This window comes from Coturnix japonica, chromosome 15 (assembly GCF_001577835.2).
Source record: "Coturnix japonica isolate 7356 chromosome 15, Coturnix japonica 2.1, whole genome shotgun sequence".
NCBI classification, from domain to species: Eukaryota; Metazoa; Chordata; class Aves; order Galliformes; family Phasianidae; genus Coturnix; species Coturnix japonica.
In genome coordinates this window covers 1,148,889-1,176,105 of record NC_029530.1, presented here as the reverse complement: position 1 = coordinate 1,176,105, position 27,217 = coordinate 1,148,889, and the positions used below count along the sequence as shown (strand labels likewise).

Below are 27,217 nucleotides of genomic sequence, written 5' to 3'. Positions count from 1 at the left end.
TTCTGTCATGAAAACACATCTCTTAAAATAATATAGCCATTAGGATCAAATGCTATAGTAGGATTTTGTTTTAAGAACTAATCCTAGTTGGTATTTACAGGTGGAACTATTATAGCACTCAGAGCTTCCGTTTTCAAGTTGTGAAGAATTTCAGATTGGAGGAAAATCTCTCTCAAGTTCTTTGAAGGTACAAAACAAGAGATATCGATATCTTTAGCAGTTGATTTTAGTCATCTGTCTAAAAAGAGTTGAAACTTCAAAAGGCAAGCCAGGAATTTAAGCTTAAGTCTCCCATATGCTGTGCTTCAGGTTGCTCATGGTTGAATATGCTCTTTGGTTACAAAGATACATAGCAGAGAAAGTCAGTGTAAGCGACCTCATTAGCTAGGTTAATGAGAAGGAAACGACTTCTAAAGCTTGGGTGTTTAACTGAATGCTGCAGTAGTGACAGTGGTGTGCATCACGGCACATCCTGGTGCTTTGGGGCAACATCTGTCTAATTTGTTATTTCAGTAAAATAAACTGTCATTACATTGGCAGAAATTAATAGTTGAACATACTTTTATTGGAAAAAAGCCACTTTCCCAGCCCATCATGTGTAGGTATTGTCAATAACAAAACACAATTTCTTTTCCAGAGCAGATTTTAGTACTTCAGTCTCTAGAAATGCAATAAGTAACATAGCATTGACTCTGTTTTACAACGTGTTTGAATTTAACACAGTGGAAATCATTAAAACACTGCAGGCTTCTAAATATCTTTTTGTCATAAATATATTAATTCATCCCTCTGAGTTATGTTACATTAATTTAAAAATAAAGCCAAGAACTTAGAGACACACTTTGATGCTTCAAAACGATTCGATGCAGCCTGATAATAAATGCTGAGATTTGTCTGCTGTTTGTCTGAGTCAGCTGCTACAATATGTTCTGGCTGCCACTGTTACTAGATGCAAGGTTTATGTCTGTGCAGACACGTACACAAAATATTAGGCAAAACCTACAATCTTGTCTTGCGTATCTCAGACATTAATAGGTGACAGATGGAAACTGTAACAGCAGGTGAAATCATAAATAATTCAGTTAGATATTCCAGGAATCAGCCTTAAATGCTTTAACATAGAAGGATTAAGATGACTCACTTGTCACCCACTGTAGCTAATACAGGAGACTTGTATGGGAGACTTCTTCCTGGCACCTGTTCTATAGTATAATTTGCTTTAAAATAACATATTATGTCAGCTGTAAAATACGACTTCCTAGGGCATTTCTTTTTTTTAAGCAAAATAATAGTTGTGAGTTGAATGTGCAAGGTTCTTTTGCAAAGACAGGAAAGTATCACCAGAAGGTAATTACAACAGCGATGGGATTATTAAAGGCATTAGGACAAGCAAGCTTCCCTTTGGTTCTGTGCTCCACTGAATGCCCTGGATTTGTAATCAGAGTGGCACAGCTACTTATTTCCTAAAACAAAAAGTGAGCACTCAAAGTTTGCTGCACTTAATTTTGCCTTTCAAGTCCTGCCTGCGAAAGGAAGGGAAATAGTTCTCCAGTCAGTGTGCGTTACCAGTAATAAATAGTTGGTGGATATAGGATCAGAGCAGCTGCAAATATCCAAGTGTCAGATGATGAAGACTATTCCTAATGAGTATTTCAGTGTTTTTGTACACATGTTCTTGTTGCCAGGAGGAGCTGCTTAAAAATGTGGTGGACTGAGGCATTGTAAGCTTATGGAGATCTAACAAAAATAAAGCTAGGTCAGACTTGAGTAAAATTAGCATCCAGTATGGTTTGTCTACACTCTTCTTTAATGAGTTAGTATGCAAGATAATCATGATTTTTAATATTAGAGATGTTAATGCTTGGTAAACTTTGTGCTAGAGTGCAGAACTTATGAAATGTTTAGAATTGTTTACAAAACAATATGCAAACATGCATGATGAATTCTTACTTGTGCAGGCACACCTACGAGCACAGTTGAACTCATAGCTTCTAACAGAAAGACTCAAGTGGTACCACAGTGACAGAGGACTGGCTTACATTTCAGATGTAAACCATGATGTAACCATCTCAGATGACTGTCATATCTCATGCCAGAAAAGATTTCCTGCAGTATGAAATACCTTTTCAGATGCTTTCATGAATAAAGCATATAAAAATTCCACACAGAATAGGTTTGAGGTCAATGAGTAAAAGGGAGGATGGTACTTGTGCTGTTTTGTAATACGTATAGCTGTAATCCCAGTGGTGAGACAAAGACCACTCTCTGAACAAAGCTGTGTCCGTGTATAGCTGTCCCACAGCTGTTTGGCACTGCTTCCACTCTGTTCAAGTGCCTGTTGCCTCTCTTTTTGTGATCTGGTGGTTTGGTCTTTCTGAGAGTATCACTGGGCTGAAGCTTGACATAGTGTAGGAGCAGCTAGGGTATCAAAGTTCTGTGAGGGCTCACTAGTATTCCCATCTGCAGCTGATGAGCTCTGCAGGTCCCTGGAAGAGTTAGGGACCTTTACCTGACCTTTGTATAAACCAGGAGATTTTGCCCAAAACGGAAGATTTGATGTCAAACTGGCAGAACTGTTACCCTCAACAGTCAGAACCACTGATTGTTTGTCTGGCTCTGCGACTGCGTACACAGCATTTGGTTCAGACAGATGATCTCCGCATTGACTAAGGTGTTCGGCCAGGACCAGAGGCTGCTGATCATCTCCTTCTTCAGAAATGACAAAAACCGGTTTGTTTTTATCCGTTTCTCCCCCAAGGTCCTTTGTTTTTGAAGCACTGGCCAAGTTGATTTTCAAGGGGTTGGAGCTCTCTAGAGTACTCTTGGGGCTTTGGCTGTTAGCTGGAGATGCTGCCCCTAGATGTCTTGAGGGATCCAAGGATCTCACACGTTTGTTGTCAGGGGAACCAGCTAAAAATCCAAAGTAAGGATTTCCAAACCTGGATTTCTTCAAGTTGCAGGAGCTTAGCTTCCGCTGCCTTTGTGCAGACAGAGTGAGGGGGTAGGAGGCATTGCTGACAGATGAATCAGAGTAAACCGTTTCTGAAGCTCCCTCTATGTCAGTGGCTGAAATCACCTTTCTGGTTGGAACTCCTTGGGTTCTTGCAGCTGTAGGAAAACCCTGCACAAAATCGTATTAAATTAGTAGTCATGCTTTGAAAGGTGACTGTCTTAAGAAACACTGATCCCAAGGGAATTAACTAAAAGTTAAAATTCCTTGTTGTGGTACAGGTTGGATGTTTTCCTTTGCAGAAGCCTGTTAATACCATAGAAGACAAGAAACATCCTCTATTAGCTTCTTAGTCTCTATTGCTTTGATGACAATGGTCAGTGAGACCTAGATATGTATCCCATGCCTACAGCTTCCCTGCTATGCAACAGTAATATGTCAAATTGAAGGTATCACCAGGAAAAAAAATAAAAGAATGTGTTAGAAAACTCAATGAAAGCGGCTTCTTAGCACTTCAGGAAGGGCAGAATAAATTACAATACAGTTAGAGAAAAGAATTTCCAGCATCCTAAGCAAGATGGGTCAAGATGTGCATTGTACCTGCAGATTAGAGAAGCAAAGTAGGGGCACTGAAGCTGACCACCCCGTGCTGTTCTCCTAACAAAACTTACACTGTTGTCAGCCAGCTTCGTGAAGGGACTATTGGTGGTCCAACTGCACCACTTCTTTTGTAGCTGTGGTATTGGAGCCAGGAAGTCATGGAAAGTGCGGGCACTCCACGTGCGTTGTCTGGGATAATGGTTTTCCATCTGGACATTCCTCTTCTCGGCAGTATCAGCTCCTGCAGCCACATGACCAGCAGTCATCCAGTCAGACACGGAGCCTGGGCTTGTGACGCTTCTTTTCAGGTTTTTGTCCTGAAAATAGTAAGTATTGTTAGCAACATCTTTTGCCAACAGGTTTTAAAAACACTTTAAAAAGTGGCCTAGAAAAGCTAAAGAATGCCTCACTGTCCTATGAATCTCCTTCTGTGCTTGCTAATGCTTCACCTGTTGCTAATATAAGCTCCTTGTTCCATAACTCTGCTTGTATTTTTAATTTTCAGCTGTGTGAATATGGCTGTCATGAGAAGAATGCAAAATCCACATTCCTGCAGTTTACACATTTCTTAAAGACAGACTGAAATACATTCCATGGTGTCCTGGATTTAAAAGGCTCCAGAGACCCAAAGCTTGTCACTTGGTATTTCTGATAAACAGAATCTCTCATGTTTCCACAAATCAAAGAAAATATTTCCTTACAATGTCATGTTGGAAAAGGATGGGCAGAGAGGCGAGAAATCAGCTTCTCTGTAGGAAGCTGGCAGAGGTTCTATTCATGCTCTGGTTAAATCTGTTCCAATATGAAGTTCTTAGTCTCAGATTTGATTAAAGCAGCAGTCCTTATGAATGTACCGGAATCCAGCTGTCTTCTCCTGAGAAGCTTCGTTAGGCTGTCTTAGGGTTTAGTATTTTGATGGTTTTGAGACAGATGCACTGGGAGCAGCTACTGGGATTAATAATGTATTTTCTAGATTTTAAAAAATCTTTTAGCAAAAAACAACGTCTTAAGCACTCTCTTATTCTTTACCCAAATCCTGTTCATCTGACACTTGTCTGAATAGAAGTCAGATTGTAGCTATAACCTCAGCCAAAGACTGAGTGATGCTTTAAACCAAATAGGGGGTATAACTAATGAAGAGTGTCCAAAGGAGGGCTACAAGGTTGTGAGGAGGCTGAGGGCAAAGCATGTGGGGAGCACCTGCAGTCCCTCTGTTTGTTCAGCGGGAGCAGAGGAGGCTGAGGGGGCCTCACAGCCCTGCAGCTCCTCGTGGCACCTCTTTGTAGTTTGCTTTGTTTAAATGAGCATTTTGGGTGAGGTGAATCTCAAGATGTTATTTACTATGCTGTGCAGACTCAGGATTTCACACATCATTCCATATGAGAGTTAATTCTCAGCTCCTGCCTCTGGCAGGTAACTCCTGCCTGCCCAGTGCTGGCCTACAAACACCGGGCTGCAGACCCCTGGCTTTTGCAGGGCTCAGGGACAAAACTGAGGAGCTGGGTGGCCAGGTGCATCTTACACCCCAAAAATTCACACACCTGGAAGCTGAACTGTGAACAGAACTCATTTTTACCTCTAACATTTAGTCACCCTCAATTAACCCAGGTTGGACGCAAGTGTGCAGATGGTCTGCTGGGCCCAATTTCTACCCCCCACCCCAGAGAGGAAAACCTGCAGCTGTGCTGAAAGAGCCTGTGCTTCTAATGGTGGACCTTCAGCCTTCCCAGGTATGTTTCTTTGACCTTCTGGGGGTTTGGTGCTGACTCCTTGTATGCAAAAAGGACACAACTGAGAAGGAATGGCCTTGTGAGTTGATGCAGTGGTGAATCACTTTAATTCTTTGATTGTGTGCACTTAGAATTGCTTGAACACTGTATTATATGTATATGTATATATTCACGAATCTGCTATACTTACTTATGGAATGCATGGTGTAATAGAAATGTTTTGCTATAATCGTTTCTTCCTTCTGACAAATGAGGGGGAAAAGGAAGGAAAATGGGTTTACTTGTTGGATAGTGTTGACCTGGAAAGGTTTTCACATAGACTTGGAAAGGACTTGCACTGATAGTTGCTAACTTGTGATGAAGAGAGCTCAGAAGTCTCAGGTCTGGCTGCTATCATCTATTTCTAACTAAGTAAGTGGTTAGGAGCAAAGAGGAAGGAGCTAAAATAAGGAAGGTTACTAAAATGATTTTTGTAGTAGCTCTGCCTGATGCTTGGGAGAACTGTCTGGCCTCGGTCACTGCTAACTTGTAAACTAGGCAGCAAACATGAGTGAAGGAATGTGACAAGTGCTATCCAAGAAGGACATTGTGTGCCTTGCTTTATCTCTAGTGATGTCCAGGAGTGTTCTTACCTGGATTCTGTAGGTAGTGAAGCTCAGCCCACTGGCTCCAGGTCCAGCAGAAATTATAAACACTTCATCGCTGCCTGTCTCAGTGGTCACTGCAGAGGTGGAAGAGGGCATGTCTGGGTCAGTATCCTGAGGAGACTGTTCTGTGCTGCCTCTGCAGGAAGTGACTGAGAAGAGAAAATCCGTATAAAAACAACTTGAGGAGAGCACAAAACATCTGTTCCCAGCTCCTCCATGACAATCACCTTTCCTCCTCTCCCCACACAAACTAGATCCACTTGAGCTGTCACATCAGTCAGATCTAAGCTCAAACCAAGTTCAATGTCCTGAACCAACAAGCTTTTAAAAATAGGACAGAAGTGGATGAGGGGAAGAAAGGAACAACCTTGGGTCTGCTGTTTGATACAGCAAAGTCAGCTCCAGCAGTCAAACGTGTCCAAAGCCAATGTAAGCAATATAAAACTCATCCTTTTCCAGGCAAGGTTAGACACGGGGCAGATATTATAATCCATATAATAATTATGGATTATTCTAAGCTGTAGTTGCAGCAGCCTGAAGCAGGCATGTTAGCTTTGCTAACCCAGTGTCTCTGCAACACTGTGTACTGTGACGGCTTCTGCTGGCGGTGTCCTGAAGCTGTGCCCGCGTGCTCCTTGCCAGGGGAATTGCCGTCCCAGGGAGGGGGGAGAGCAGCAAGGGATATTCCCACAACAAAGCCTTTCTGCTGTCAAGTAGCTCTCCAGCTGTGCATGAGGGAGGAGGGTGGGGAGAGCAATGGTCTGATTAGCAGGCCGGGGCCACGGGGTGCCCTGACCTGCTCCCGGGGTGCGCTGTGCTTACCCGCCTGCTCCCGGCTGACAGAGTGGTTGTTGTTTTCATTCTCCCGACTTGGCACCACGAGCTGGAGCTCATTGATATCAACAGCGGAGTTCTGGATCCCATTCTACAACTCAGAACATGCCCCAGTAAACATTGTCAGATAAATAGTGCAACAGCCAATATGAAAGAGAGAAACAGAAATTGCTGAAGCCATTAGCACTAACCTCCTGGTCACTGCATACGTTGGATGAGCTCCTTTTGGGGCACGTTCTCTGCCTGAAAAGGAGAGACAGCAACAACAACAACAAGCCCACGAGTGAGTTAGACCCAGAGAAGGGAGTCTTGGCTCATGTAGTGGGAAGTCAGCTGGTAGGTTTTGCCTACAATGAGGATGGCAGAGGAAAACTCTGTTTTTAGCCCAGAAGTGACTAGAATCTTCTAGGAGAGCATTAAATGAGGAAGGAGAAGATCAGGCTGCAGGCCGTGCCTAGCAGGGCGGTTTGTATGAAGTGAAATGGCACACAAGGACTTGTGGAAATAGCTGTATGCGTAGAGGGGTTGTAATTGGAAACAGAATCACTGGCAGGCAATGCAGATGTAAAATGCAGTTGCAATCCACAGGTTGCAGCCATCAAGCAAAAGTCTGGCTGCGTCGGGTGGGATTAAAACTAAATAAGGTGGACGTGCCTCTTGTTCTTGAGGCTTGGGAAAGAAAATAAAAAATACCCCATTGCTTGAGCCAGGCCTCATGGCCAAAAGTAATTAGAATTATTGGCCAACTAACAACTGAAGCTTTCATTTCCTCCCCAAACAGCAAACAAAAGCTGCAGTGTGGTGGAGACTTGGAGTTTCCCCAGAGAGCTCTGCCCTGGCTGAATGCAATGAGCCTGAGCAGACACTGCTGACGACTTGGTGCACTGGAGTGGCAGCAGGTGCCAAGCTTGGCCCAGGGCATTTCTAATCCTGGCAAAGACAGCTCCCTGCTACTTTTAGCTGAGCAAGAGCATCACATGGAAATGGTAAAAAACACAGCTAAATGCCAATGTGGTACCGGAGGAACAAGCAAAGCAGAGGAAAAAGTGGGAGGCAAGTTTACAAGGCCAAGAGCTTGAAGTTTACTCGTAGCATCTTCTGGTGGGGTCTCTTTTGCAGCGGCACATTCCAGCCAGGGCAAGAATTGTCACACGCCAGAGAGCTGGTCCCATTTCTGAGTGTGCTGTGTTATTAAAGCACCTTCACTTCTCCCCACAGCCCATCTAATATATCTCCTGACCAAAAAAAAGTGATGGAGCAATGAAAGGGCGGCCATGCAGATGTTACAAGATATGAACCTGTCCCTGGTGTTGTGGCAGGGGAATTGTACATGTGAGCAGCATGGCTTGACTTTCTGAGCAGTCTGCACAGAGCACCTTTCAGGCAGTGGAAGCTTCGGCTGCTGCATACCTTGGTTTGAATAACATGCAGCTTTGTGGATAGCTGCAGTGGAATTAAAGGGCAAGAACTGCCTACTCAACATGTGCATCAGCCCAGGGTGCTGCCATAGCGAAGGCAGAGTGTTTCTGCTGCTTTTGAAATCTGGCAAGCCTATAAAAATAATTTAGTGTCTGGAAGACATTTTCCACCAGACTTTTTCCTTTAGAGCTAGCAAAAAAAAAAAAAAAAAAAAAAAAAAGTAGTCTAAATTAGCGTTCGGCAAGGTCTTTATAAAGGAAGAAAGCTAGTCAGATGGAGCATATATAACTATGGAAAGCACAGACTCTGTAAGGAATGCTTTTGTCACTGGCTGTCTCTTATTTTTCTGCAGAGCATTAGTGATGGTTAAATTCAAAGTGAGAAGATGCAATGACTGTCAGCTCAGCCTGCCTGGGAGATGTGGGGAAGGGTGCTCTCCATCCTACATTTGTCCATTGGCCACTATAGACCCAAAACTGAGAAACAAGTATTGAAACCAAATAAGAACTAAGAAAGACCCCCCCACCCTCAGGGAGTTTCTGCAGAGGAAAAAAAAAAAAAGAAAGAAAGAAAAAAAAAAAAGAAAAGAAAAAAGTAAGGTACCAGAGCTGTAGAACTGGAAAAGAAATCTGTGAAGCATAAGGCAGGCGTAGAAACTGGCTTTGGTTTTCTCTACATCCACACACTGCTGCACCAAGAGGACAGCAAGCATTAGCAGAGCAGAGAAAATGTGTGTTTCTTTTCTGGTCTTTCCTGTTCTGTACAGATAATATCACAGGCTTCAGAGGCTCAGACATCCATCACCTTACCTGCACGCTATGCAGACGGCAGAGAGCAAAGCAAGTGCAAAGAAGACAGTCCCTGTTAAAATTGCCAGCATCATTATGCTTTCCATCCTCTCCTGCCTCACAGCATCCACAGTGTCAGGTTCTGTGATGTTCTTGTATTCAAAGAGCATTGCAAAGCCTCTGCCCCGATTGGTGGTGGTAATGAGTTCCATGATAACCTCAACCATTTCCAGAGAAGAACCAAAGACCATGGTCTTGTTTAAAGGTGAATTTGGTCCACAGAAACGAGAGGAAAATGTGATGAGGTCTGAAACGTACAGCACGTCGTGGGGACAGACATCCACTGCCGGCTGTTGGCTGGAGATTTCCACTGGCAGTATTGTTGTGGGAAGCGTCCAGCTCTGTTCCAGACTTTCATCTCTCTCACTAGCAGGTAGGTGGGCAAACAAAATATTGCCTTTCCAACCTTCCTTTGTTTCTTGGCCGCTGACATTTTGTCTCTGTGTTGTGGCACCACCAGTATCAGGTAATGGTTGTTCTTCTGTTTGAGTCTCCGTAATTGCTTTGGGTCCCTTCATCTGTTTTGATTGGTTTGGCTTCATCATTGGCATCTGTTTGGCTTCATTGCTGTTTGAGGCTGCTCCTGGAAGTTTATCTAGGTGACCAGAAAGTCCTTTTGACTGATCTCCTGTGCCGCTCAGATTCTGAGCTGCCTTTGACATCCAGCTCTGAAGAGAGGATTTTGTAGTCTGGAGAACAAAGTCCAGGTTTTCCTCGGGAGGAGTCACGTCCTTATTTGCTGTTATTGCAGCGGCTGGAAAGCCATCCCAGGGGGTTGGAGTTTCACCAGAGCTCTCAAAAATGTCAAAGTCAAAAATTTCCAAGATAAGGTGTGTTCTTATGGGGATGAAAAACTGCCAAACGCAGTGTGTCCCCGGGTAGTAGTTGTTTGGAAATCCTGGTGATAAAATCAGACCTCTTTCCATTGACTCCACCACCGCACCACAGGAATAATAGACCTGGGAAATAAAATAAATACACTTATTTGTTGCCAGAGATGATATACAGGATGCAGCGTGCTGGACCTACGGATGGTCCTACCTCTTCCCTTTAGTGACTAGTATAAAGTAGACTTTTACAGGCTTCATGAATTCCTAGTTCTTGAGGCTATCTTCTGCTTTCACATTTAGAGCCTTAATCTCTACTATGGACAACCAGCCTTAGAACCTGAGTGTGAGTTGAACTCACAGCTTCAGCAGAAATGTAATCCTGATGAGCAGTTCATGAAATGTCTGTTTTCTATCCCTATTTCTATTATAACAGTGTCCCTTTCTGCTTTTGGCTAATGCACGTTCTCAGGTCATTGAATCCTGAATACATCTGTTATTGACACACAACTCTTTACTGCACGAATGTGTCATCCTAAACAACTCACAGTGTGATAAAAACCTTAGGCTGCAGAAAAACTGTGTCACCACAGCATCTTGAATTCTATGTTAATTTCATGACAAAACCACTTTTTAAAGTGCAAAAGGGCCCTTGCACCGATGATCATCCAAACAACTTATCTTGGTTTCAGAGACATTCAGTCTTATTCGGTAATGGAGGCGGTTTTGATTGGGTGCATTTTCTCTTTAAATGCAAAGCCTCTGGAAATAGTGCCAGCAGATACCTGCTCCCACTGCTATGCTAACAGGCTGCAAGCATTTTGCATAACAGCCATGGTGCCGTTTGAAATTCATTTCTTCCTTCTCCACAAACAGCCTTCCCGATCCAAACAGGAAGAAACGGTTGCACTTGAAAGGTACGCAAAGCTGTTTTCACGCATCTACAACAGCCCTTCCCAGAAGTATCCTCCCAGAGCCCTTGTTCAAGATGCTTTCCATCAGCGTGGAGGGCTCAGTCTGTGCCTGGGGCAAAGGCTTTGGATAAGGAGGAAAAAATAAGTCACGAGTGCCGAGGCCACGAGCCTTGTGTAGGAGCACGTGTTTGCTATCATTAATTGGAAAAGAAAGGGAATGCTTCGGGGGGTTGTTTTTATTTTTCATTATTATTGTTGGAAATGATTAGTTGTCTCAGCCTGTTATCTATTTAAACACAAAGGAAGCTTGGCAGTAGAACAAACAAAGCTTATGAAGTCCATAAAAAGCCACAGAGATCAAAATACTCCAGATTTTTTTTTTCTTCTGGTCCCTCCCCCTGTCCCATATTGAAATGGAAAGGAAAAAAATAAAAGCAATGCCAAACGTTAAAAGCCCATAAACAAAAAGGCAGCATGTTCTGCAAGGCATTAGCTTTGTTTTCCAACAGGTGCTTTTCATATTCAGAGTAATTTCAGGGGGGTGTCAGGGCTGCAATGGGAAAGGATCAAAATGGTGGTGAAGTAGAAATTGTTTTCCATACTCCAGGTTGAAATCCAATCTGTGATTTTTCAGAGTGCCTCTTAAATCACAGGTTGTGCTAATTACAGGGGAATGAACTGCGGGTTTCTCATTGAAGGCATCTGGACCGTGGCTTGAAGTTTCGAGTGAAAAAGAAACCATGCACAGCTGCCCAGGTTTTCTGTCTGATCATTGGTGCTGCGCAGCAAGTAACGCCAAGATGGCTCAACAGCATGTTACAGTTATTTTTCTCCTGGAGGTAATTTGTTGTTGTTATTATTTTAGTCTAAATCAGTTTTTGCAAGTATAGATACAGAGGAAAGCATTGTCAGTTTAGGAGGATACAGATCCTAACTTTCACTTTTACATAAGAATTACGGACGCATTTACTGTTACTTTGTAAACCTTGCTGATAATCAGCTGGTTTGCAGTGATTGTACCCTCTCTTCCTTTAGGGAGAGGGTTACTGTGTGACACAGAGTTCCCTGTGACCTCCCTCTGTCCTGGGGTGTCCATGCAGATTGTCTGTATTTCATGGTAGTCTCCTGAGCTCGCTTACAAGTAAGATGCTGGTGTAGCAAGATGCAGCGTGTAATATCTAACTTTCCATTTAAAAGAAGCATCCAGTTTTGGAGGCAGAATATGCACCAGAACTGTTGCTGTTGAAGGGTACTTCTGTCTGTAGGAGGATTTTGTGTGGGCCCAAACTTCCTTAGTTAGTGCTCACCGAGGGTTGAGGTTTTGTTTGGAGGAATATGCCAACTGAGTTCTCTTTTTTTCAGATACCAAGATGGCAGTTGGAGGTATTCACACCCCACCTCTCCTACCAGGAGACTCTGCTAATGTCTAAAAGCAGCTGTCAGCTCAGAGGCTCTCACGCTGAATGGGTAAGTGCTTTCCTGTACGTTTCTCAGCCCTACTCTCAAGTGACGTACACCTTCCTGCCTTCACTTCCACCTGAATCTGTCCTCATTTGGAGAAGAATACTGTGCAGACTCTACTCACATCCGAGGAGCATGATGGTTTGGGAAGGTGGCAAGGGTTGCAGTTTCCAAGCACACAAAAGAGTGGGATTGGGAATTACTCTTATACTGCGATGTGAAATACAGTGACCTGCTGTAGGAAACTGTGAGGTGTGAGGAAAGGCAAGGTGTTCACCAGGCAGCAGGGGCCATATACTGGCAGCTGGCCCACAGGAGCTCTCTAGTGATAAGTTCTGGTCTCTTCCCAATCAGACAGGGCTGAGTTTTTAGGTTTGTCTGGCCTGCCTCCAAAAATGGAATGCTTCTGGCATGAGGTGGGAGCTTGGAGGGAAGGTAGGGAGGGTGCTGTTGCACAAAGCTGGTAAGAGGAGGTGACATGGTGTGTGGTTTGTCTTATAAAGATGGAAGCTCTGCTGAAGAGGAGGCAAAGTGAAGGAATGTACTGGCTAGGGAAAGCCTCAGACTATTTGTGTTCATAGGATTTGCTGCAGCCCTAATAGTGCAGTACTGATACATTCTCTTCGTTCATGTTAACGCTGGCATGAGGAGTTGCTGTTTGCAGCACCCTGAGGTTGCTGCCCTGCCTGTATCCCATGCACAGTCCCAAAGGCATTTTCCTTTTGAAGTGTTTGTTTCAAAGAAGAGAAAGGAGGACATCCTGTTTTGATGTTTGTCATTCCCCTACAAGCACAATCTCAGATCCTCTGTCTTGGGTCCTGCCCATTGTAGTTTGTTTTCCTTTACAGCATAGTAACCCAAGGAATATCGAGCTGTCTTACTGTGCAAGCAGAGACATAGTGAAAGCCTCAGCAGAGCAGGCTGGAGGCATACAGCAGAGCCACTCCATTTCCAAGACATTCTCAGGGGCCAACCCACGTACTTAACAGAGATACCAAGTTACAGGCATGCAGGAAAAAGATGTGCAAAGATCATAACCTACTTCTCCCTTGTTCATGCATTATGCACATCTCGATTTCTGTGCATCTCTCACATGTGCTTCCAGTTTTAGGCAGACTTAAAAATGTCACTTCCACTTCTCTTTAGAAATGCCAGGGAAGGAATAATCAGCTACATCTCAAGCTGACTGAACATTTAAGAGCTGCTGCATTTATTAGTGTCTTCAGGAACAGATGTGTATTATCTCCTTATCCAAGTTGAAGGGCTTTTTGGTCTTTGCTTGAAGGCTGTACTAGAAAGATTTAATATTAGTGTAATGAGAGAAGATGGGGATAGAAGTTGTTTATGCAGACCTTAGGCATCACTCTTAAGTCGAAACGCTTGGTTATGATCCTATGCTTATGACCAAAAGAGTTTATGTTTCATCTTTTCTTGTGAAATGCATCCACTAAATTAATGATACTTCACTGATTATTGGGGTATTGAGGGGACAGCAAAAAAAGAACTCTTCCAGGTAGATTTTCTGATATGCTTCAAAAACCAAATCCCCCTGCGGCCACTCGGTGCCAAAGCAGGACTCCAGGCAGCATATGGCCCTTCTACAGAAGCCTTATCTTGTCAGCCTCCATCTGACTCTACAGCAACCATAAAGATATGCAATTAGCTTTTGGACAGAGATAGATGTGGTCTTAGAATCCAAGACTGTTCAGTCTGGGTGTCTAAATTTAGCAATCTGAACTCACCGTGGTATCAGTGGAGTGAAAAGCGAGCAGCTTTATTTAGGATCCCTCACCCTCCAAAATTAAACACATCTTACGTCCTCACATGCATGCACATGTGTGTTTCTTTCAAACAGCTGGCAGCACTTTAACACTACTTCACCAGCTCCTACACATTTCGTTCTGCTCCAGGGACCTCTTTAAAATCCTGGATCCACCAGTCTATGCAATTGTCTGTAACATGCAAAGGGAGGTAAGGAACCTGGGTTACTTCCCCCTCCAAACAGAGGAGGTTCATTTTGAGTTAAATATCTCTGAGACTCACTGGGGTGACTGAACAGGGCCAGCCACGTGGGATGTAATACCAAATGGCCTGAACTTTTGGCACAGCAGGAAGAAAATGCTGAACTTCAGACTTTAGAAAGAAAAAAAAGAAATAGAGAGGGAAAGAGGGGAAGTGGCTGTTCCTTTCTTTGAGCTTAAGGGGGGAAACAAAATACAGACGAGCCTTTACTTGCTGACGTGGATGGAAATAGCTGCAAACTACCAGAAATACAATTCTTGTGGTTCCCAGTAGAAGGCCCAAGCTCTCCTCTCACAGTGTTTCCAAGTTACAGCAGACTGAGCATTTTGGATGCTCATCAAATACAGGATCTAAGGAAAGACTATCCCAAGAGTAAGATGGAAAACTCCAGTCTGTTGGTTTAAGTGACCACGTTTACTTCTCTAGCTGACTGATCTAGAGATCAAAGTTGGTAAAGATTTATTTTTTTTCCAGCTGGAGGAGAAAGTTAATCAGAGACTTTATAAAATTAGCACTCTACTTAATTTTGCATTTTCTGGTCATCTCTTCATGAAAGGTTTATTATTATTAGAATGAAGTAGATACAGCAGCAGCAAATCTAACCTATTTTTTCACTTGGCAGCATAAGAATAGAAAAGAACTGTACGGGACTTAAGAGTAGGACCTTGAAACCAGGCTGAGCACACATTTGCTTTCAATACAATTACAGTACCAGAGCGGTCACCCTTATGTTTTCAAACAAGGGCCCAGGATTTATTGAAATGAGCACAACCTGCAGGATTTAAACAAAACCAGGGCTACATTTTTTAACAGATGCTCTGTTATTTCAGCAGTGGGTAGCAGCAGTTCTACCACATGGATATGATTACGGATGTGACATTTCCACTCTGCAAATCCCATTTCCAGGAAAGAACCCATCTTGTCTTACATTCCTACTTGGCACACATCAGACAGTTTTGCAGGGCCCTGTTTTCATGCCTATCACCATGTTTTCTGTTGTTCTTACTGGTTCAGAACATTTGAGGAGAACCAATGCACAGGTAGAAAGGGAAGGGACTATGAAAGCCTGTAGCTGCAGGTGAGGGAAAGAAAAATATTGCCACAAGAGCAGAGAAGCGAAGCAGGAATGCAGTGCTGCAATTACAGCATAGAATGCAATGTCTGAACAAGGCTTCAGGAGTTGGAGGCCCAACTGTGCCTCCCACTGTAGGCATGCTGTTTTCTCTTATTCTTCCCATATGTGAGTGTGCTGCAGCTGAGCCCTGAAAATCTGAGAAAGCCGGCTGGGAAGGTGCTGCTTTATTTCACGGGACAACAGACAACATTCTCTTGGTTTTGTGGGGAAAAAAAAAAAGTTGCAATTGTTTGTGTAACCTTGGAGAAAGGCAGGTAGGCTCTGTCAGAACAGAAGGAGCGTGATGGGGCTGGGGTCATCCTCAGCTGCTGGCAGGTTCAGCAGCCAGCTCCCAGCACCTGCCTGGGGATGCAGCTTTTCCTGCAGCACGGTGCCAAACTGCTGGCCACTGCCACAACAAATCTCCATGAATCCAAGCAGCTGTAGAGTATGTGGCAGGAGAAGGTCAGTGATCTCATTAGAGCCAGGAGGCCCAGGCTCTCAGCCGCAGCAAGGTCCCGGCTTCACAGCTGCAGCCTATTTTGATACCTGGCCTCTAACAGATTGCATAACTGTGCCGTGAGGTCACCATCCCTCCTGCTTGATTCTCTCTGAGAATGGGAGGTGGGGGAAAGGAGAATCACAAAAAAAACAACCTAACAAAAAACATGGGCACTCAGGCAACTACCAGACACAGCGACACACTCCAGTTTCTGCAGAGAACAACAGAGCTCCTCATTTGACTCCAGAGATGCAATGCCTTTTTCTGCTTACAAAAAAATGCTTGTTCCAAGAGACAAAAAGAGGGGCTGTTTCCTGAACAATCACCCATGGAACAGTACAGCTTTCCATAGCATGAGCAGCAGCATACACAGTCTGTGCATACACTGTAACTGATGTTTTGTACTTTCCTTCAGAGCAGCCACAGAAAAGTTGATGCTCTGCCTTTTTTGAGAGGTTTTCAGGTGAGAAGCAAAAGCAGTTTCTCCTCATTAGGCCTGAGATGCCAACCTGCATGTAGTTATGTACAGTGGGTAGAACTACCTAAAGCTTCCCAGGTGAAAGCTGTTGTTGGAACACTTACATCCAGGAGTTCTTACTAGAAACTAAATGGCAGGTCTTATTCTGAAGTCTCCTTCACTCCCCGCTGCAGACCCACACTGCAGTATTCACGTGCTTCTCATCTCCATTTGAAACAGAAGACACTTGATCTGCTCTTCTGTGACATTGTTTGAAAACTCCATTTAAAACATGCAAATCCAGTTGCTTGGAAAGGCCTGCTTGAATAGACAATCTTTCCTTGGGGGCAACAATTACACTTGAAAAGTGGAACTGCATCAGGTAGAAATTCATGGTCAGTACCTCATAGGTTTACTGCTGTGTGTTCGTGCAACAAACACACACGTAATACTATGAGAGCAGTCTGATCACTGTTTTCCCTCTTCAATCATGACATCTGCTTTTCTGGCTAAGGAAACAGATGACATAGGTGTGACAGCATCCAGCAGCGAGTGCTAGGCCTTGCATCAGCAACCAGCTTTTTCATGTAAGGCTTTCCAGGCTAATTTCTGGGGGCTGGAAGAGATAAGTCTTGTGACTGGACACCCCACAGACAAATAGAGATCCTGCCATACAGATACGAGGTGCCATATCAAATAAGATCCTACATCCATACAAAGCTGTGTTCTTGTTTGTCTTCAGAAAATACTCTCATTCAGACATACAAAAAAATGTAAAGCTTTAGAAAAAGAAACAAAGGAATCATTTACAGCGTCTCCTCAGGCAAATAATCATGAATGCGATGGGGACCATCGTAAATGAAAGTAAGGCTGTGTAATGAAGAGTTCAAGATGCCGTGGCCATTTGCTTTGGGGTTTTACTAGGTCAGCAAAGGACTTTTTTTCTTACAGAGCAAGTTCTCATTAATAAAGTGTACACGACACACCGTAGGAAAAGTTAATGGTGAATGGTAGGTCTGGTGGGAGCAGATTGGGGTGGCAAAGGAGCTTCCAGAAGATCAATCTGGTTTTCATTTTCTATAAGCTGAACAGGCCAAAGCAGCTCAAATTAAAGAGTAGAAAATGCTCAGATTCTGGCTGAACTGCTTGGTAACCAGACAAAATACAGAGCAAAACAAAAGCTATAGCGCTGCAGTAAAAGATTGCTTGTGGAGTTCAGTGAAAAAAGTCCATTCAGCAAGTTATGTGTGCTCATAGGAATCTGTGAAACTAGTGTTCCCGAATAAACTTTATAGACGTATAAAAACCTCCCAGATATTCGGGACAGATCTGAATAATGAAATCCACATGCAGCTGAGGTGCTCAGAAATGCTTTGTTTTGTTTTGGCGGTACCAAAAACAGGAGAAGAAGAAACTGGAAAGCAATCTCAGTAAGTTTTGCTGGTCACTTCCCAGTGAACAAATTTTGATCTTTAAAAAGCCAACAAAAAAACACAGATACTTGTAAACTGGCTTTGCGAGAGAGAGCTGTTTGTGCTTGGATTTCAAGCTGCATGACCCTATTGTTTCAGCCAGACGCTTCTGATGTTCCACACGATGGAAGCCTATTGTACAAACATATGGAGAAGGAAACAGCCCAGATGTGAAAGCTAAAACCTGCTAATATTTGGGATCATCACCAGCAAGCTGAAACTCTGTGGGAGCCAGGCCATTTCTTCACTCAGTGCAGGTAAGAGGGCTTGTACAGAAGACTTGGGTAGTGATCTTTACAAAGCCAACAAAGCCAAAAAAACTCCCTTCTCTCTTCCATGCTAAATCTTAAGAGTAAGAAAGATATTTTAGTTAAGTCTCTGAATCAGCCATTGCTGCAGCTAGGGCTGACCATTCGGAGGTCTGTTATGGTCCATACACTCTGTTGTGCATGGTATACAAACAGCAGCACCTTTCTCCACCTTGCTGGTTCGGGATTAGTCTCCTCTTGTGTGCTCTGTGAAGGGAAATTTCCAAGAGCCCTCATTTGCCAGGATCTCAGAAGCAGGATGCTTGTAAATTTTGCTTTACTGCCTACTCATACTGGGAGATCGTGAGGGCTCAGCAGGGAGGGTGTGGGAGAACATAGGGAAAGTATCACAAATACTGCAGCCAGAGGGAAAACTGAGCACTGGGTTTGTTGTTATAGGGTCTCAACCAGTGAGCAGTTTATTTTTCCAAATAAATCTGCTTCGCAGACATCCTTTCTTCTTCCCCATTCAAGTTTCAACCAGGAAACCTGGAATAAGTTATGGTTGATTTTAGAGGCAAATCAAAGCATTTGGCCTACTGAGCTCACATTTAAAGTTAGCCTTTATGAGGAACTCCTTGGGGCCCTTGTATTCAAATTGTGAAGTCTGAGATTCACCTGAAGTGCCCACCCATACAGATCTATAATGAGGCAGGACGACAAGAGGATGGGCAGATGGGGCTTCATGCCTCACTTCTAACAGTAAAAGCCCATATTTCAAATCAAAATCAGGAAAAAAACAAACCATCAAAACAAACCTTTAATCAAATCGTAAATAGCCATTCCAGACAGTGTACTAACTACCCAAGACCAGGATAGGGCTGGATTTAAGCAGAATGGATGTCCAGCAGGCACACCCACCTTGGAAAGGCTGAGCAATTGTCTTCCTTGGATTTGGATTAGGCTGGAATTTCAGAGGTATTTTATCCCAGATCTCTTGTATTCAGGAAACTTTCCTTACTGGCATCCTTGACACTCAACCCTTGTTAGTAATCCTGCTACTGCTTCCCAGAATAATGAAACACAGGCACAATGGAGATGGATTAGTAAAAAGGTTGGTGAAATTCCACAAGTCTTTTCTTCAGACCTGACAGTAGTTCTGAATGGTAGTTCTGAATCTTACCAGCCCATTTTGTTGAGGTGGTTTGATGTTGCAACCTGGCTGCTAGTTTAAAGAAATGAGAATAAAACAGTGGATGAAACTGAGATAGCACAGCAGGTTATAGCTTGCATGTGGCGAATTTGCTTTTGTTTTACCCACTTTGAACACCACCCACCCCTGCTTATACCGGAGTGTAATGGTGCTGCCTGTACTCCCCCAGGACCAAGAATTTCATATAATTTAATAGTTTCTGTAATTAGATATTTGTGAAACTGAAATGCTCTGATGAAAGGGACTGTAAAACTATTACCAACTCTTTTGCCATTAAAGGACTCCACCCAACCCGAAATACAGATGTTGTCCTCAGTGCACATCATTACTAATCCAAATCAGCAGTACTTATGGCCTGATTTAAATCCTCCTGGAGTCCAAGATGAGTTCTGTGGGTTTGAGTAGGGCCTCGGGAATTCTCGAATGGAAATTAAGTCAAATTAGCCTTTTCTTCTCTCAAAATTAGGACCTCTTTTTCCTTGGTAATGACAGGAGCAAGACTATTTGAAGTGAAGTATAACACCATTTGCTGCCAAGAGCTGTATGAGGAATTATGTTCTTACATCAAGCCCAAGGACTTTCTCTTGACTGCTGGATGATCGTTCTGTGTACCAGCGCAGGACTCTGCAGTGCCTCATCCCCACCCCATCCTCCTCCTGCCATGGATTTCTACAAGAGGATTCGATTTACATTTAGTATTCCTCATACTCAAGGAATGATCTAAAGCATCTTCAGACACGGTTGATACGGTCCCATGTCTCGCCATCAGGCCGGATCTTGATTACTTAATATTGATAGACCTGATATCTAAACTGACCCAGTAATAATAACCGTGATGAAAGGGCAGAGCTGCTGCACCAGACATGCCATTGCTGTAGCTCTGCTGCTGCTGAGTAGCAGCTCTGGTACCAACCACACCACAGTTCTTCAAGAAGGGAAGTAGGAAGAACATTCCACCACCATTCCTGGTCTGTACTCTGAGAAGCAAATGAAGGAGAATAATTGTTTGCTGGTTACTACAGGAAAGATTGTTTGCTGGGTCTTTTTAAACCAGTACAACAGGCTTGTTTGCTTCAAGCTACTGAGATATTAAAGAAACAAAAATGATTTCAGCATTTTCATCTCAGGGATTGCCAGCGTCTCTGGAGGTGCAGCGCTCTTTCACCTCCTTCAGCACAAACTTTACCCATCCCTCCAGAAGTCCTGTGCCACTGGCTTCCTTCTCTTACCTCGACAGCTTCTCCCATCGCCAGCCCTGGCAAACAAGAGAACCGCGGATCAGCCACGCAAAGAGAGAACCCCACGTGCTGCGCCGGACTCCAGGCCAGCCTCATCCATCTTCTCTGCTCTCAGCTTCTTCAGCGCTTCAGTAATTAGAATTATCAGGACTGAAACACTGCGGACATTATTGCTGCTTAGCGTGAAGTTAACAAGAGAGCCAGATTTACAACGTTCTGGCCAGACAGAGAATTAATAAAAGTTCCGAATGATTGCCCAGTTCCAGGGCTGCAAACTGCAGGATCTTATTTTGCCAGAGACTCTACATGAACTTTAGCCTCCAGGAGAAATCCGCCTGCATTTTTCTCACTGACATACCAGTCAGACCAGCGGCAGGACACAAATGAACATGCATGAAAAATTAAGGTTCAATGACCCAGATCAATTATGTGTTAAGGGCACTGCTCTGGACTCAGTAGGAAATATTTGAAACAGGAAAAAAAAGAACTAAATGGGATCATTCATTGAACTGACCTGGAAATAAGGCAGAAATGTGGTAAATAAGTTCAATGCAAGCCAGTTTCATGTAGTGATGGTAGTGGATAGAAAAAAATTAAAGAAAGGGGGGTAGGGGAGAAGGGAAGGAACTACTCAGACTCAAGTAATGTCCCAGACTTCTGGGTACTGCTATGACCAGCGCAGTAATACAAAGCAATTCTCATGCCTTCTTTGCACTTGAACCTACAGCTCTTCAGTATCAAACAAAAGCAATCATTTAAAGCAAGAATATCTTCTGAGGACGAGGACCAGGTATTGTGGCTGGATTTTCATTTTTAAGCACACAGGCATTAGGTGGGGAGAAATGACTCCGCTGCTTCAGGACATCAGAACACAACTGCTTCCCACACTGCCTGAACTCCCAAGCTGTGCTCACAGTACCTGGCTGCCAAGGTATGTTGTAAACACAATAGGAAGCAGCTACAGCAAGTCATCAAGGTCTAAAGAAAATAGGAAAGACCAATCATTTTTCTTCTCCAAAAGCACAGGGCACTTTTACAAACCATAATGAGATTAATAGATAGTGAGCTTCTCGCCAGCAAAGCTTTCAGATTCTTATTTGTCTTGACTGATTTAGATTCTTGGGACAGAATCACAGTGCTCTGTAGTGACCTATAAAGTAAAACCTACCTGGAGCTACAAACCCTGCTCACGTGTTATGAAATAACCACTACACCTGGCAGCTGGGATCAGAACCAGATGTGTAACACGTCCAAGCAGGAGCAGGACTGCTGCCATCAGCACTGAGGGATGGACTTTTCATCAGATGTATCTCTTTTGCCTCCGCTTTTCTTAAGGCAGAGGTTGACCACGAACGTCCTCGAACCTACTGTGTGTCAGCTTTCATCACTTGAGCGTCTGCGTGCCCTTCCCTCCCCAGTCAGAAGTGCATATTTTGCTGCTCCAGTTGCATAATTCCCTGATTCAGCTGCATGCTTGGTTGGCCTGGCAGGAGCCTGGGACAGTCGTTGAGATCCTGGATACATTGCCAATTGTGCAGTGTGCTTTGTTGATGGGGGCCGTAGAATTTAATAGCTGAAATTTCATACACTTTACTAATCAGGCCACATTCTTTGCTAATTGAGGTGCATATTTTAGTAGTTGATTTTTTTGTTGCTGTTGTTTAATCCTTCACTGATCTTGGGAAGGATCCTGCTCCCTCTGAAGCGAGCAGGAATTTTGCCATGATCTTCCCTGGGACCAGGACTTTCACCAGGAGGCTGGGATCACTGCAGATTCCTTCTCTTGAAAGAAACAATAGACTTGATGCTTTTTTAAGCCAGCGAGTGAACAGGCGAATGCCAGGTGAAAGATGGCACTGGCATAGAGACCTCCTCCACGGGGATTTGATTAAACAGATGATAGTTTATGGGCATACAGAGACCTGGAATTTTGACTATGTGCTTCTTTCATCAGGCTTACATTCCTCTTTCAGGATAAACAAGCCATTTCTCCATGCATCTTATTCCATCTGATACAGACATACAGGAGGAAACACCATATACCTTATCTTCAAATTGTCTCTTATTTGCTCTATCTGTCTCTCCAGCTCAGTCTGCCCTCCTCCTGCACACAGTGCCTGTTCCAGGGAGCCCGTTGTGGTTTTCATACTGCTAACTCCACACAGGCAGACAATTCATTTCTCACTTCTGCTAAACTGAACCAGATTTGAACCAACCATTTAGAGGAGGATTTTTTCCTAGCGAGGCAACGCCATCAGAATGTAGCCAAAGCAGATCAAAATAATGAAGCCTACACAGCGTAGTGCAGACCTTGACGAGTGAGGAACAAGTACAACTTAATCAAAACAATAACAAAATAGGGAGCAAGAGATGTGTGCCCGTGTCTACATGAATGAATTTCACTGTCCCATTTAGGCAGATAAGCAATAGGAAATGCCTAAGTTTTATTCTGCAGAAGAAATTGTCCTGCATTTTTAGAGACTACAAGCAGTGAGCAACTACACGAATAGCTGACATACGCTGTGCCTGGGAAAGTAAGGGGGAGGCTGCTCCTGCTGCTTCGTTAGGGAGGCACTTCTGCTATGGTACCCATGGTCAGTGCTTAACTGGTTCTGGTAGTGCTGCTGGAAGGCAAATGGTCCTGGATTCAGAACCAGAGATTGACAGGAGCTGGCTGGGAAACACAGGAAAAAGACAAATGGAACAAAGCTAATAGGGTTTGCTGATGCACACAGTGTCACACCGTGGAACTCACACCCGAAGGCACACGACAGCAAATATTTGTCCTGTCTCATGACTGTCCAGGCAAAATTAGAACGAAGCACAGGAAGGATGTAACAACTTCAGGCAGGGCGCAGTTATGCAGTGTAAGTGTGCAGCTGGGTGCGGGAGTTGTTCACCCGCAGCAACAAGCCCAAAAGGAGGGTAAGTTTCCAGATTACTTATTGCAGTTCTGAGTTAAAGTAGAGACAAAAGACAAAACCCCACAGCCATATAGTTTTATAGATTTGTGAAGCTGGTACTCGGTACTTTAGAACTGAGACCATGGCTTAAGAACTTCTTGGCATCTATCTTCACGTGAGTGAGTTAAAACATCTTAATTTTGGCACTGAAGTCACTGCTGTGCTGGCATGTGCTGAGGCAGGGAGGTGCTGTAGCAGGCTGAATCACACCGTGCTGCTTTGCCCCCGGTAAAGCAATCCCCCGCATTTCTTTTGACTTATTCATACATAACTAAAGCGATACCTTAACAGAATATTGTTTTCTTAGAGCGTAGTGGCTCACATTTCATAGATCTAAGAACCTCCACCAGAAGCGTGAAATCCTCCACCCAGAGCTCGCAGGGTCCCATGAGAGCAGCAGCTCGGTGCTCTGGCACTTCTCGCAGCACCCAGCTCTTATCGCCCCGCAGCCGCCCGATGCTCCCGTTGCTGCTCAGCCCCGCCGCGCTGTTCCCTCGCTGCCGCCCCCGTCCTGCGCAGCGCCCGTCCCTGCCGCTACTCACCTGCTCCCCGTAGCACAGATGAGGTGCACGAGGCAGGAGAGCAAAGGGAGGGTAACGCGACTCGAGGTGCTTGGCTTGGGCTCCCTGTGCCAACCTACCCCTCGTTCTGGCCCCCTTTGAGCAAGTGCTCCGATTTCTGCCACGAACGCCGATATATCGGTATCCGCGGGACTTGCCCGGGATCCCGCATCCACCCGTGCCGAATCGGAATCGCCCGAGGCGGACTCCCGCATCCAGCCCTAAGCGGGCGGCCTTAGGAGCCGGCCGCAGCCCCCACCCCGGGCAGGGGCCGAGGGCAGCCCCGGCGCATCCCCGCGTTCCGGCGGATCGTGCCTCCCGGTGCAGCCTTCCGTCCGTCGGCTGTGCCGGTCCCGACCGCTGTCCGCGCCGCGACCCAGCCGTGCCCCGCGTGCCGCCGGGGGCGGGCAGGGGCCGCCCGGGTTTACCTTGCTGCCTCCCGCCCCGCCGAGGCAGAGCGCCGCGACCGCCGCCAGGACGAGCCCCGAGCCGGTGAAGCTCCGGCCCATGGCGCGGGGCGCTGAGCCGAGCCGAGCCGTGCCGAGCTTTGCGATGTCGAACCGTGCTGTGCCGAGCGGGGCTTTGCGGAGCCGTGCCCCGAGCGGGCGTCGCTGCCAGAGACCCCCCGAGCCCGGCCTCCCCGCCCCTCGCCCCCTCCCCTGGCTGCTCCCGGTCCCTGCCCTCCCCCGGGGGGCACCTGCGGCGCGGGGCGGGGGGACCTGGGCTGGAGGGGAGCGGGGCTCGCAGGGCTTTGTCCTTTCCGTACTTGGAAAGTGCCGGGTTGGATGCTGCGCGGCCCCGCGGGCAGCGGCTGGAAAGTTCCTCCTGCGGGGAGATGGGGGCGATGGGCGCTGCGTGACCCCGAGCCCGGGCAGGGTCAGAGGAAGGGGAAAGGGGAAAAGTGCTCGAGCCTTTCCTGGGAGGAAAAGTCACCCCGAGAGCAAGGAAGGGAAGGGAAGGAGCGCCGCCGTGATCCGAGGGAGCCCAAAGAGGGAGCTACACAAAACCCACCAATCTGCGTCCCGCAGCCGCGTAACCTCTCTGGAGGTGATGGGAGGGCAGGGGACGCTCCGTATTCCGTGACATTTTGCGGGTTGCAGCTGAAAAGCCGTCCTGTCCCCGTCCTGCAGTGAGCACCGTGCAGCCCCACAGCCCCAGCGCAGGGGGGTCTCTGTCCCCACAGGTGGCAGCGAATGCCAATTGCCGGCTGCAGCTGGTTCTCATATTCTGCAGTGGGTGCAATAATTTATTATAAAAATAGAATTTGGGGTCAGAAGTTAGTGGTTTTACAAAGGACAGCGCCTTTCTGCTTGGAGCTGTCTTCTGAAGCAGCAGCACACAGACCCACTGCCAGCAGCAGGTGGGTGCAGGTTTGGCACCCCTTGCCCAGAAGCCTCCTGTGCTGGCCTTGTATTGAGGGCAGAAGAAGATGCAAATAATTCTTTGTGTGGTCAATTCTTATTGTACACTTTGCTTCCCAAGGCAAACGTTGTGTGAATGGTGTTCCCAGGCTGTGACCCTGTCAGTTATTTGTGAATTGCTCATGTTCAAAGTTGCATTTTGCTCTTCCTGTGTAGCATTTCTTTGAGTTCCCTGTCAGCCGACACGGCACATACGAAGGCACGAGGTCTGCTTTGAACAGCAGAGAGCCAAGGGATGTTTCCCAGCAGAACGCTTCTGCCTGAAGGGCAGTCTGGGCTCTGCGGCACAGCACTGCACTGTGCTGCTGTTCTTAACGGCGGCAGTTAAACCTCAGGGCAATGTCACCATAAATGCACACTGAGCTTTGAAAAATCCCCGAAATGAGAAATTTCATATGAGGCTCAGTGTGACCGAAGTAAATATAGAGATTCCTTCTGCTCTTCTTCTTCCCTGCAGTCGTTGAGGACAGAAGGATTAACTGGCAGGAAAAGGTGTGTATTGTCACTTAGATTAGCCTGGAACAACTATATAGGAAATGCCTAAATGAAAGAAAAAGCATGTGCTGAAGCCTGGCAGTGCAGCACTCATTTGAAAGATCTTACATCCCCGTTTTTGGATTCTTTTCCACGGGTCATTTGAGGGCAGGTGCCCGTAATCCTTGTGAGGCAGCAGGCAGCTCTCTGGGCTGTGCTGCTGCTCTGAGCTGCAGACCTTGAAGCGCAGCACAGACAGAAATGTGTGCAGGTTTCTCATGTTTGTTTACTCCGCTCTTGGCCCAGCCATTTCTGTCTGTGTGTCTGTGCAGATCCCGGCACCTTTCTGCCAGCAGGACTTGCCCACACAACACTCCATCACTACAGCTTAGCAATAACTTAGCACCTGCAATGAAGGACCAAACTGGGAGCAGTCTGCTCAGAAGGATGTTCAGCTCAAGGCAGTGACCTCTCCTGCTTTTTGAGTTGAGCATCCTGTTAAAGAACTCCAGGCTTCCATGCCCCTTTAGTGAGTCCTTCCAAGGACTGACCCACGTTGCCTGCTGTGCAGTGCTGTCTGGGGGCTCTGGAGACCCTGAGTGAAGCACTGCAGTGCAGTACAACAGTAACACAAGTTAGTGGGTGAAATTTCAACATTGTGTTGACCAGGAGCCCCAGGCTGGGAAGGTCATTTCCAGGAAAGAAAAACAGAAACTTATTTCTTTCATTTATTGTGGAAAACCTAAGCTTAAAACCACTAAAACCCAGTCATTTCCTCCCCCTTTCTCCACGCATGCGCAACACATGGATTGAAACATGGAAAGAGAACTTTCTGAATTAGTTTCCTTCAATACATAAGGCGTCCTGACACCAGAACTAAGCCCTGTGACCCAGGGACACAGGAGTGGAATATCCCGTGGAAATTAATGAGCTCTTAGAAGTTTGTTTTTCAGAACAGCTGCTGTGACCAAAGGGAATGCAGCTTTAAGCAGGAGGAGGGCATTGGCAAGAGACCTTCAGTAACAAGGCCTTAAATCTTAAGTTTATTCTGATTGCAAGAGTCCCCATCTGCGAACCTTCCGGTTACACAACACTGCTATTTATATTTTCACAGTCTTGCTTTGTGTAGGATAGAGGTTGGTTAAATTCTGAGGGAAGCTGTTGGATCAGACGTGCCACAGTTATATCAGAGTCTCTCCTCTGTTCATAGGAATGAGTCAGGAAAGCAACACTTCAAATCGTTATTGCTGTTAAAATAGACACGCTAAAAGCGTTCAGGCAGAGTGGTGTATAAACGTTACAC

The 27,217-nt window shown here is 45.4% G+C and overlaps 1 protein-coding gene and 1 long non-coding RNA gene across 4 annotated transcripts; one reads left to right on the top strand and one right to left on the bottom strand.

The window, feature by feature from the left end:
* Nucleotides 1-100: 100 nt before the first annotated feature.
* On the top strand, nucleotides 101-24,104 carry LOC107321088. Its single transcript, XR_004309013.1, has 8 exons — nucleotides 101-187; nucleotides 3,685-3,876; nucleotides 5,159-5,280; nucleotides 7,543-9,401; nucleotides 11,439-11,608; nucleotides 12,132-12,236; nucleotides 17,897-18,054; nucleotides 19,751-24,104. It is a non-coding gene; the product is annotated as an uncharacterized LOC107321088 (long non-coding RNA).
* On the bottom strand, nucleotides 544-24,656 carry LOC107321086. 3 transcript variants are annotated; one of them, XM_015877655.2, is made up of 7 exons: nucleotides 24,448-24,656; nucleotides 8,990-9,987; nucleotides 6,953-7,004; nucleotides 6,750-6,852; nucleotides 5,913-6,076; nucleotides 3,622-3,867; nucleotides 544-3,121 (listed from the first exon to the last, which is right to left on the bottom strand). In XM_015877655.2, exons 1-7 carry the CDS (start codon nucleotides 24,526-24,528, stop codon nucleotides 2,384-2,386), a joined length of 2,382 nt encoding a protein of 793 aa, XP_015733141.1. In that variant the 5' UTR covers nucleotides 24,529-24,656; the 3' UTR covers nucleotides 544-2,383. The 3 variants fall into 3 exon arrangements, with proteins under 3 accessions (XP_015733141.1, XP_015733140.1, XP_015733142.1); XM_015877654.2 differs by lacking the exon at nucleotides 24,448-24,656 and adding an exon at nucleotides 24,100-24,253; XM_015877656.2 differs by lacking the exon at nucleotides 24,448-24,656 and adding an exon at nucleotides 24,100-24,253 and having other exon boundaries at nucleotides 5,913-6,001.
* Nucleotides 24,657-27,217: the final 2,561 nt, after the last annotated feature.